Below are 12,741 nucleotides of genomic sequence, written 5' to 3'. Positions count from 1 at the left end.
ATTTCATTGTCCTTTGTACTGTACCTAGCAAAAATGTCTCGACCTATTTGAAAATTTCACTTGTTAGCCTCTATTCACATTCCTCTGAGGGAGTGAACTATTTTACTTGTGTTTTGCAATTGGTCTTAATCTAAAGAATGTAAGGCTTAGTGTTACTGTGTTGGCACCAGAAGCATGGCAATACTTGCAGGCTGCCCTCAGCAATCCTCAGACTGTGTTGCTAGTTGACACAAATGATACTGTATGTTTCAATGTACATGTGACAAGTAAAACTAACCTTTATATTTTGGATAGGTAATTCATCCCCCAAGTCTCCAATTCCTGGAATAGTTTGTTTTTATTGTCACCTGTACCATCCAAAAAATATTGTCACATTTTTATTGTGTGCCTTCCAGGCAGATCATTGCATGCATACATACGTTGAGGTAGCAAAAACAAAATTGAATGCAGAATGTTGTGTTACAGTTACAGAGAAATTGCAGTGGAGGCAGACAAATAAAGTGCAAGGCCTGAAGGAAGTAGATTGATTCAGATTCATTTATTATATGCACATCGAAGCCTACAGTGAAATGCGTTATTTGCGTTAACAACCAACACAAACTAAGAATATGCTGGAGGCAGCCTGCGAGTGTTGCCACACATTCCAGCACAAACATTGCGTGCCCCCAATGTTCAGTGGAACAGCAGCAAAACTGGTGGCTTCACTTCCTCTCACCTGCGCACCTTCTCACATATACAAACAGTCCTCAACCACAGAACAGGCTGCCTCCTGGACCTCAGCTTTCATCAGACTCACAGATATCAGGCCTTCGACTTCCCCAATAGACTGGAATTCATGGCTCTGGCCAACGGGCCTCGATTCCCAGGCTTCTAATTGATCTTCGGGCTTTGATCTTCAGTGTTGACCTCACGGCTGAACTTCAGACTCACTGACTCACATAGCTTGGGGAACCAGCCATTGTGTTTGCTGGTCTTTGTCCATGGCTGACATCCATCCTTCATCTATGTCGTCGCTCGCCTTCGAGAGTGTAACGTAAAGTAGAGGCCTAGACTCAGGCCTGACCTCTGTCTAACCTCTCACATCTGTGTCTAATTCCCAGCCTGACCCCTAATTCCATTCCTCTCTCTGTGTTTAAGTATTTGATTAAAACACGCGTCCAAGGCTCAGCTGCCATCATTGGTCTTTTAATCATTTTACCACATAATTTATTTTTCTTTTGTGTATCTTGCAAGAATAAAAACATAGAGCAAGTGTCTTAAATAGTTTGCTGGAAACACTGCAGGTCAGGCAGCATCTGTGGGAAGAGAAACAGTCATCAAGTCACAGACCCTTTGTCAATACCAGGAAAAAGTGAAAATAAATTAGCTTTAAGGTGCAAAGAAGCAGAGGAATGGGTAAGACAGAGGTAATATAGTCATAGAACACTACAGTGCAGAATCCTGCACTAAGGCCCATCTAGCCCATGCCAAACTATTACTTTGTTTAGTCCCATCTACCTGTTCTTGGACCATAGCCCTCAATACCCCTCCCATCTGTGAACCTATCCAAACTTAAATTTTGTGATCAAATCTGCATCCACCACTTCTGCAGGCAGCTCGATCCACACTCTTGCCCACCCTCTGAGTGAAGAAATTGCCCCTCAGCTACACCTTAAACATTTCACCTTTCACCCTTCACCTATGACCTCGAGTTCTAGTCTGACCCAACCTCAGCGGGTAAAGCCTGCTTACATTTACCACATCTCTACCCTTCATAAGGGGGAGGTTGAGGGGGTTGAGGTCAGGGTTGCTGTGGGGATAGGTTTTTGAAGTCTTCCAGTCTTGAAGTTCATGTTGACAGTTCAAGAGATAAAATAAATCAATCAAGTTTGTGAGTGATTTTCCAAAATGTGACTTGGCGTTGTTCGGTTTGAGGATTGAATTATGAACATCTTTTCTGTTTTTGCAGCTCACTCGATTAGGCCCTGGCATACTGCAGAAGGTTCCCGAGGAGGTCCGGGAGCATCTGAAGTTGCTCCTAAATGTAACGCCTGCTGTGAGACCAGATGCTGATCAGCTATGTAAGGTGAGCAGGCACACAGATATGAAATTACATCTCTCCACTTGTTGAAACCAGATGATTCTTTCTCCTGCCCAGTGATTTTGTAGTTCTCAGCAGTGGAAGTACTTTTACAAAGCAGCCAACAAGAACACATTTTATGCACCTCAGGCTTCCTGAAACAACAGATTGATAAATGATAGGCCAATCTGTGCGTTTAGTGATTTAGTTCAGCCTGGTGCTTCAGGGAAAGCTCCTTACCCTTCATAGGATCAAGGATCAACTTTATTTCCCATATACATGTACATTATTAAGAACTTGCTATGGTGTGACGGTCAGCGAACAGCATACAAGAGACAGCAACCTTCAACAACTATAAAGAATGATATAAAAATAAAGAATTGTGTATAGTGAAAAAATCTAATAAAATTAGTCAAGAAAGAGGATGTGAAATGTGCATCAGCACATAAATACTAGCATGCATTTACAATGTAATCAGCATTATCAATGGGTTTACAGAGCAATGAAAGGGGTAATAATAGATAAAGGGGAAAGATTGAACTAAATGGTTGGTCAGATCAACTGCCTGGACGAAAGAACTTTCAAGATGGTGTGAAGTTTTAGTTTTAATAGCTCTATAGCACTTTCCAGAAGGGAGCTTTAGGAAAAGGCAGTTTGCAGGGTGGGTAGTGTCCATAAAAGTTTTTCCTTCACACATCTTTGTCCTGGACACAAACAAGTCCAGCAGGGATGGTCAATTTCTTAGAAGAGTTGCTTGAGGAACTTTACACTCATTTGAGAAAGGCAGGGCATCTGAATCAGAATCAGGTTTTTATCACTGATACATGTTGTGAAATTTATTGTTTTGTGGCAGCAGTAGAGTGCAAGATATAAAAGATTAAGTTACAATAATATATAAATAAATAAGCAAAAGAGGAATAGTGATGTAGTGTTGATCGGTTCATGGACCATCCAGAAATCTAATGGCGGAGGGAAAAAAGCTATCCCTAAGATGTTGAGTGTGGGTCTTCAGGCTACTGTACCTCCTTCGTGGTGGCAATAGGATAAGCTTCAGATTTGTTTGTCACGGGTACATTGAAACATACAGTAAAATGTATCTACTTTCACAACCACACATTCTGGCACCATCATAGCATGCCCACATGCTTAAACAGCAGTAGCAGCAACAAAACACAGCAAGACAACAACAGCAAAACAACCTCTTTTGCACCCTCCTATCCACCGACTCACTCGTGCGCACACACACCAGGCAGCCTCCAACCCCGGGGCAGGCCATTTTTGGACCTCCAGTCCTTGGGCCCAGACCCTCAGGCTCATGGCAAGTTCATGAAAATGAGAAAAGATGCTGAAGGTGGCACAGATGACTTTTGAGTTAGTGACGTTCTTGCTTCTTCACTGCAACAGTGTGGCAAGGCCCTCAGTGTGACAGGTTTGGACATTTGGTCCATGTGCTTGGCTAAGGTCACTCCAAAGAGAAAAGCCCTAGATCATTCAGCCTATCTTAATACAACATGCCCTCAAGTCCAGGCAGCATGCTAGTAAATCTCCTCTGCACCTACATTCTTCTGATAATGAGGCGACCAGAATTGGACACACTCTGTTCTTTCAACTTCCATGCCTGAATCCAGACCATGGATAGTTAACCAATGATTGTCTGATTGCGGAAGTGGTGGATGCGGATTCATTTGCAGCAGTTAAGACAAGTTTGGATGGGAGGGGTATGAAGGGCTGTGGTCCACGCATAGATCAATGGCAGAACAACTGTTCAGCATGGACTAGATAGGCTGAAAGGTCTGTTTCTGTGCTGTAGTGCTCTGTGCTTTTATAGCTGAATATATATACTCTTCTTAAAAATGTTCTGACGTGTGCTTGATTATTCTTGATCAGTGTTTGAGAAAATAATTCTGGCATCAAATTGAATTTCCATGAAGCCTTTGAACTCATTATGTGTTTGTTTTGTTCTGATGAACTTTGTGTGCTCTTTCCCAGATCCCTTTTTTTGATGACGTAGGGGCTATGACTCTGCAGTATTTTGATTCCCTCTTCCAGCGAGACAATCTCCAGAAGTCACAGTTTTACAAAGGGCTGCCGAAAGTTCTGCCGAAGCTTCCCAAGGTCTGGTTAGTTCCATTGTGACTGGTAATGGCAGTGAAGCTTAGTTCCTTAAATCACAATTGATACTGATTTATTATTGTCACATGGACCGATATACAGTGTGAAGGTTGTCTTATAAACTGTCATACAAATCAGAGTTTGAAGTAAATTTATTAGCAAAGTACGTATATATCACCATATACAACCCTGAGATTTATTTTTTGTAGGCATGCTCAATAAATCCAATAACCATAATAGAATCAATTAAAGACCGCACTAGCAGGATGAACAATCAGTTCAAATGACAGCCATCTGTGCAAATACAAAAAGAAAGAAAAAAATATAATAACAATAATAACAGCTAAATGAGCAATAAGAACTGAGAAAATTAGATGAAGAGTCCTTGAAAGTGAGTCCATAGGATGTGGGAAGAGTTCAGTTTTGGGGCAAATGAAGTTGAATGAAATTATCTTTGGTTCAAGAGCCCAAAGGTTGAGTGGTAATAACTGTTCCTCAATGTGGTGTGAGTCCTGAGGCTCCAGTATCTCCTTCCTTATGGCAGCAGTGAGAAGAGAGCATGACCTGGGTGGTGGGGGTCCCTGATAATGGATGCTGCTTTTCTGCAACATTGTTTCATGTAGATGTGCTCAGTGGTGGGGAGGGGTTATCCATGATGGACTGGGCCATATCCACTACTTTTAGTAGGATTCTCGCTTCAAGGGCATTGGTGTTTCCATACCAGGCTGTGATGCAACCAGTCAAAATTCTCTCCACCACACATCTATAGAAGTTTGTCAAAGTTCTAGAAATCATGCCGAATCTTCGCAAACAATGAAAGAAGTAGAAGCTTTCTTTGTAATTGCACCTACGTGCAGGGCCCAGGACAGGTCCTCTGAAATGATAACGTTGAGGAATTTATAGTTGCTAATCCTCTCCTCCTCTGGTCCCCTGATGAGGACTGGCTCATGGACCTCTGGTTTCCTCCTCCTGAAGTCAATCATCGGCTCCTTGGTCTGACTGATACTGAGTAAGAGGTTGGTGTTGTGGCACCAGTCAGCCGGATTTTCAATCTCCCTCCTAAATATTGATTCATCACCACCTTTGATTTGGCCTAGGTAAGCTGGTAAACCTCTTCTGCACCCTCTCACACCTGGTTGGGAGAGGAGATGGAGGAAGTGAATGTTTATGAATAAAAGATGTTCTAAACCCATTGATACGTTGAATCAAAATGCAGATTGCCAAGAAACGGAAAACACAACAGAGATGAGAAGGAATTTATTTAGCCAGGGGGTGGTGAATCTGTAGAATTCCTTGCCACAGACAGCTATGGATGCTAAGTCATTAGGTATATTTAAAGCAGAGTTTGATAGGTTCTTGAGTAGTAAGGATGTCATTCTAACAAAGGATGAAACTCTATTTATTCCGTTGCTGTTGTTTTTTCCTGGTCTAGCGGGTTATAGTTCAGCGTATCCTACCATACTTGACGTCAGAGTTTGTGAACCCGGACATGGTGCCCTTTGTCCTACCGAATGTCCTGCTCATAGTTGAAGAATGCACCAAGGAGGAGTACGTTAAGCTAATTCTCCCAGACCTGATACCAGTCTTCAAGTTGCAGGAGCCCATTCAGGTACAGAGAATCGAGACCATCAAGAAGCTGCAAAGAATGAAGCAGCTTGAGTTTTGTTTAGGTTAAGATGCACAGGCTAAAAGCAAAGGGAAATCGCAATGAGTCTTCTCACTGTAGCCCACTTGTGGCTGTGTATGAGTAATACTACTTAGGTTGTGAGTGTGATTAGCAGCCATTCAATAGAAAGCCATGCATGTTTATTGGTGGCAGACGTAATATCCTTCCAGAGTTCTAGATTACACATTGCCCTACCACTAATTCACTCACTTGAGGTGCTTAGAGATTGTGGTATGGGTTTGTGTCATCCCGAGACCCAAGTCTGCCAGGTCTTCGTTGCTGCCTGCAAACTGCTTTTGGGTGAATTTCTGTTTGTTGCTTGAGCTAAAAAGAAATATTATTTTTATGTGTGTGCTCTTTAGCAATCTGTGAAATACTCCATGCTGCATGTTATGAATTGCATGTACTCTGTCTTAAGTAAATTATTCCTTTTCTTTTCATGCTTCAGGCTAGCAACATGGTGAGTTGAATGCACATCTAGATACAAAGCTGAAAAGAAATAGTCTTATTAGCTTTTGCATTTTTTTTCTGTCAATCTCTGACACTTATGCTAAATGTCAATCTTCTGGAATATATTTATTATTTGTTAACTTTGTGGTAATGTTACTTTTACGTGTTGTGAGAGTTATATGTACTGTATTGTGCTACTTGGAACGTTGTTTTGTTTGATGGTGTAAATGTATGCGGTTGAATGACAATAAACTTGAATTGATTTTCATATATTTTACTGGTTTGCTTGGAGAAATAACAAACTGAATAAAATTATTTGTATTCTGTTGTGACTAGGTGCTGCTAATCTTCTTGCAAAAGATGGATTTGCTGTTAACAAAAACTCCTCCAGAAGATATAAAAAACACAGTCTTACCGATGATTTACAGGGCTCTGGAAGCACCATCAATTCAGATTCAGGTATGGTCTTACTGAAGAGCAGTGAGAATTTCAAGCACTGACATAAATGATGTGGACTCTGTAACATCATGAAGTCCTAAACTATTCAACCTATAACTCAGGTCCTCATGTCCCAGCAACATCCTTGTAAATTTTCTCTGCACTTGTTCAGTTGTATTTACATCTTTCCTGTAGGCAGGTGGCCAAAACTGCACACAAATCTCCAAATTAGGCCTCACGAGTGTCTTATACAATTTCAACATAACATCCCAATTCCTGTACTCAGTACTTTGATTTATGAAGGCCAGTGTACCAACAGCTTTCTTTTCAACACTATGTACCTGTAACACCACTTTCAAGGAATTATGTGATCTGTATCCCAGATCCCTTTTTTCGACCACACCCCTCAGGGTCCTACTGCTCACCGTGTAAGCCCTCCCTTGGTTGGTCATTCCAAAGTGCAATACCTCACACTTCCTGTATTAAATTTCATCTGCCACTTTTCAGCCCATCTTTGCAGATGGTCCAGATCCCACTGCGAGCTTTGATGGTCTTCCTTGGTATCCACTGCACCCCCAATTTTGGTGTGATCTGCAAATTTGCTGACCCAGTTTACCATATTATCATCCGGGTCATTCATATAGAGGCCAAACAACAGAGCCAGCAATGATCACTGCAGCACACCACTGGTCACAGTCAGGCAGCCATCTACAATACTCTCTGGTTTCTTCCGCGAAGCCAATGTCTGATCCACTTTACTACCTCATCTTGAATGCCAAACAACTGAACCTTTCTGACCAACCTCCCATGTGGGACCTTGTCAAAGGCTTTGCAAAAATCCATGTCGGCAACATCCACTGCCTTGTCTTCATCAACTTTCCTGGTAATTTTCTCAAAAAACTCTTTAAGATTGGTTAGACATGACTGCCACACACAAAGCCAAGTTAACAATCCCTAATCAGTCCATGTTCATCCAAATAATAAATATCTGATCCTTTAGAATACCTTCCAATAACTTTCCTATTTCTGATGTCAGGTTCATTGGCCTGTAATTTCCTGGCTTATTCTTAGAGCCTTTATTGAACAGCGGGAGAAATGATGGCACCTGAAGTATGATGCCAACATAGCATGACCAGAAAATCCTCGTTGATTTGATTTGATGCAATCAACTTGTTGTAAAATATATGTGACAGATAAAGCTAATCTTTGATACAAAATGTATTACTAATGCAAACATGAATAAAAAGATTTAAAGAGATTAGCTTTATTTGTCATATCTACATTAAAACATATTGAAATGCATTGATTTGTATCAACAACCAACATAATGTCCACAATCTACTAGCCCAAACCCATCTGTCTTTGGAACATGGGAGAAAACTGAGCACCCAGAGGAATCCCATGTGGTCACACGGAGAATGAACAAACAGCTTCCAGTCAATAGTTTGAATTGAACCCCAATCTTACAGCTAGTGCTGTAAGACATTACACTAATTAGGGGAAGGAAGGGAAATGAGTAGCCAATACAGAGTACCCTTGTGGCTGTTTCCCTCAGTAATAAGTGTACTGTTTTGGATACTGTTAAGGGGAACAACCTACTGGCAGCCATGGTATTCTAAAGGGGGAAGAGGAGCAACCAGCAGTCTTGGTATGTACTGGTACCAATTACATAGATAGGAAAGGTGAAGAGGCCCTGGAAAAAAAGAGTTTTATGGAGATGGGTAGAAAGCTGAAAAGCAGTACCACCAGAGTAGTAATCTCTGAATTGCTGCTTGTGCCACGTGTTGGGGTAATAGGAGAAGAATAGGAACATTTGGCAGATAAATGCTTGGCTGAGGAACTGGTGCAGGGGGTAAGATGGTTGCAGCTGGAACAGTTTGTGGTTGGGGTGACTTGGATCCCCAATGATCCTTCAGGCCCTTTTTACACACCTGTCTTTGTAAATGTCCTGAATAATGGGAAGTTCATAACTACAGATGTGCTGGGCTGTCCGCACCACTCTCTGCAGAGTCCTGTGATTGAGGGAAGTACAGTTCCCATACCAGGCAGTGATGCAGCCAGTCAAGATGCTTTCAATTGTGCCCCTGTAGAAAGTTCTTAGGATTTAGGGGCCCATACCAAACTTCCTCAATCATCTGAGGTGAAAGAGGCGCTCTTGTACCTTTTCCACCACACAGCCGGTATGTACAGGCCACGTGAGATCCTTGTTGAGGTGTATGCTGAGGAATTTGAAGCTCTCAACCCCAGATCCCTTGATGTCAGTTGGCTGTCTCCATTCCTCTTGTAGTTCACAACCAGCTCCTTTGTTTTTGCGGCATTGAAGGAGATGTTGTTTTCTTGACACCACTGTGTCATGCCGATGACTTCTCTGTAGGCTGCCTCATTATTTTTTGAGATTAGGCCAATCAGTGTATTATTGTCAGCAAATTGAATTAGCAGATTAGAGGTGTAGGAGGTGACTCAATCATGGGTATACAGAGAGTAAAGGAGAGGACTTAGGACACAGCCCTGAGGGGCATCTGTGTTGAGAGTCAGAGGGGTAGAGGTGAGGGAGCCCACTCTTACCACCTGCCGGCGATCTGACAGGAAGTCCAGGATCCAGCTACACAAGGCAGGGTGAAGGCCAAGATCTCTGAGCTTTTGTCAAGCTTGGAGGGAACCGTGCTGTTGAATGCTAAACTGTAGTCCAAGTATAGCATTCTCACATAAGCATCCTTCTTCTCCAGATGTGTAAGGACAGTGGCTATTGCGTCATCTGTTGATCTGTTGTGTCGGTAGGTGAATTGTAGGGGGTCCAGTGTGAGTGGTAGCATGCTGCAGATGTAATCCTTGACCAGCCTCTCAATGCATTTGCTTATTATTCAGGTGAGTACGACAGGACACCAGTTGTTCAGACTTGATACCTTGGTCTTTTTAGGTACAGGAACAATGGTGGATGTTTTGAAGCAGGAGGGCACTCTACACTGGAAGAGGGAGAGATTAAAAATGTCTGTAAACCCACCTGCCAGTTGTGATGCGCACATCCTGAGTACCCGCCCTGGGATACCATTCGGTCCCGTGGTTTTGTGACTGTCCACTCTTTCGATACAGCTGTGTACTTCAGCCTCCGAGATGACCAAGCTGCAGGTCTCTTCGGCGGCTCTCCTCAGGAGCTCAGTGTTGGCAACATCGAATCGAGGGTAAAAAGGATTTAGCTCATTTGGGAGAGAGGCAGCAATGCTGGAAACTCCACTGTGTTTAGCTTTGAAGTCTGCAATGGTTTGCAGACCCTGTCATAAGCTGCGTATGCTATTGGTGGAGAGTTGTGTCTAGATCTTGTCCCTGTATTTTCATTTCACTGCCTTGATGACTTTGAGTGGATCGTAGCTGCATTTTTTGAGTTCCTGTTGGCTACTGGCAATGTAAGCCCTGTGTCATGCAGTAAGTGCTGCTCACACAGAACTGTTGATCCAGCGTTTCTGGCTTGCATAGACCCTCTCCGATTTCTGGGGGACAACATCCTTGATGCACTTCTGGAAGAAACTCATGACCCCTTCCGTTAATTCAGAGACATCCTCATCATGGAAGACATTTGAGTTGACCGTACAGAGCTTAAGGTAAAGGAATCCTAAGGTGCCAGGGATCTTAAGAATTCACCCTGCAGTTTGAGATGGAGATGCTAAAGTCAGATGTATCAGTATTACCTTCTCCCTATTTAGGTAACAGTCCACGCTATTGTTCCTTTTACCAAAATGCATTATCATACATTTCCCAACACTGTATTCCATCTGCCACTTTTTTTGGCCTATTCTTCCAATTTGTCTAAATCCTACTGCAATCTCATTGCTTCCTTAAAACTACCTACCCCTCCACCTATCTTCATATCATCCGCAAACTTTGCCACAAAGCCATCAATTCCATTACATAAATTGTTGACAAACAATGTGAAAAGTAGAGGTCCCAATACTGACCCCTGAGGAACACCACTAGTCACCGGCAGCCAACCAGAAAAGACTCCCTTTATTCCCACTCACTGCCTCCTGCCTGTCTGCCATTCCTCTATCCATGCCAGTGTCTCTCCTGTAATGTATGGGATTTTATCTTATTAAGCAGTCTTGTAAGTGGCACCTTATCAAATGCCTTCTGAAAATCCAAATTAATGACATCCAATGTGTCTCCTTTGTCCATCCTGCTTGTTACTTCCTCGAAGAACTCTTTAACAGATTTGTCAGTGAAGATTTCCTTTACAGAAACCATGCTGACTTTGACATATTTTATCATTAGTCTCCAAGTACTTTGAGACCTCATCCTTACTAACAGATTCCAACATTCCCCCATCCTCTGAGGTTAGGCTAACTGGCCTATAAACTCCTTTCTTTTGCCTTCCTCCCTTCTTAAAGAGTGGAGTGACATTTGCAATCTTCTAGTCCTCTGGAACCATGTCAGAATCAAGTGATTCTTGAAAGATCATATCCAATACATCTGCTATCTTTTCAGCAACTTCTTTCAGAACTCTGGGATGTAGTCTAGCTGTTTACAGGTGACTTATCCACCTTAAGACCTTGCAGTTTGCGTAGCACTTTTTCCTTTGTAATAGCAATGGCACTTACTCCCCAACACTCACAGACCTCTGGCACACTGCTCATATCTTCCACAGTGAAGACTGATGCAAATTATTTATTAAGTTCATCGCCATTCCTTTGTCCCCCATTACTACCTCATCAACATAATTTTCCAGTGGTGTAATATTGATACTCACTTCCCTTTTACTCTATATAACTGAAAAAACTTCTAGTATTGCAGTGGAGTAAAGGAAATTATAGAGGACTGAGAGGAGAGCTGGCAAAAGTTGATTGGAAGAGGACATTAGCAAGGACGACAACAGAACAGCAATGGCTGGGATATCGAACCACTGGAAAATGATGTTAAAAAGATAGTAATGTAGGGATAACAAAATGGCAGAGGAACTAAAGTTTTACATCAGTCTTTGCTATAGAAGACGCTACGAGTATGCCAAAAAATTGAGAGTGTCCGGGGGGCAGAAGTGAGTGTAGTTGAAGAGGTGCCTAGGAAGCTGAAAGGTCTGAAGGTAGATAAGTCACCTGGACCAGATGGACTGCACCCCAGGGTCCTGAAAGAGGTAGCTGAAGAGACTGTGGAGCAATATAAGTTGCAAATGTATGCGGCCACGCATGAACTAAAATGCAGCCACACATGTCACCTTTGTTGCTACACAGTCTGAATTTTGTATAAAGTGCCACACGCCTTTTAAGACGTATACAATGGTTGGTCCATGCAGATGTTCTTTCAAGAATCATTAGATTCTGGAATGGTTGCAAAGATCTGGAAAATTGCAAATGTCACTCCATAAGGGAAAGAGGAAAAAGAAAGGATATTATAGGCCTCTCATCCTAACTTTAGTCGGGAAAGTGTTGGAGTCCATTATTAAGGATGAGATTTCTGAGTACTTGGAGACACATAATACGCAGATTGGAGGAATTGATTTGTCAAGGACCTTTACCCAGTCTAGCACAAAAGGCAAGATCTTCTGATGACCACCCATTTCAATTCAACTTCCCATTCCCATTCTGATATGTCTGACCATAGTTTCCTCTACTTCCATACTCGGGTCTGAGGAGCAATACCTCATATTCTGTCTGGGTAGCCTCCAACCTGATGCCATGAACACTGATTGCTCCAACTTCCAGTAGTCAATCCCTTGAGTTTGTCTGCAATGACTTTAACCAAGTATTGATTTAAATTATTTTCTTTCTCTTTTAGGAGCTTTGCCTGAATATAATTCCAACATTTGCTAACCTGATAGATTATCCATCCATGAAGAACTCTTTAATACCTCGCATTAAGAGTGTCAGTTTACAGACCTCCTCCCTTGCGGTAAGTTAATTTATAGTCTTTACCTTCACCATCACTTAATTGGCAGAAATGGCAGAAGTTAAAGTAAAGGTTTTGGTGATAATTTGCCAAAATTCTCTGAACTCTGGGCAGGTCCCAGTGGATTGGAAGATGGTGAATGTCA

General features: G+C 42.2%; 1 protein-coding gene across 3 annotated transcripts in view; it reads left to right on the top strand.

Moving 5' to 3' along the window:
- scyl2 (SCY1 like pseudokinase 2) overlaps positions 1-12,741 on the top strand; it is a 90,790-nt gene that overhangs the window by 54,808 nt on the left and 23,241 nt on the right. For 2 of the 3 annotated variants that reach the window (XM_073058775.1, XM_073058777.1), the window contains exons 7-12: positions 1,949-2,065; positions 4,049-4,174; positions 5,604-5,780; positions 6,286-6,297; positions 6,624-6,746; positions 12,486-12,599. In XM_073058775.1, the coding sequence (XP_072914876.1) occupies positions 1,949-2,065; positions 4,049-4,174; positions 5,604-5,780; positions 6,286-6,297; positions 6,624-6,746; positions 12,486-12,599 (669 nt within the window). The remainder of the gene's footprint in view (positions 1-1,948; positions 2,066-4,048; positions 4,175-5,603; positions 5,781-6,285; positions 6,298-6,623; positions 6,747-12,485; positions 12,600-12,741) is intronic. The other variant, XM_073058776.1, reaches the window with a different exon arrangement.

This window comes from Hemitrygon akajei, chromosome 10 (genome assembly GCF_048418815.1).
Source record: "Hemitrygon akajei chromosome 10, sHemAka1.3, whole genome shotgun sequence".
Taxonomy (NCBI): Eukaryota; Metazoa; Chordata; class Chondrichthyes; order Myliobatiformes; family Dasyatidae; genus Hemitrygon; species Hemitrygon akajei.
Note: the sequence above shows the minus strand (reverse complement) of the source record. Positions and strands in the feature narration are given on the sequence as shown.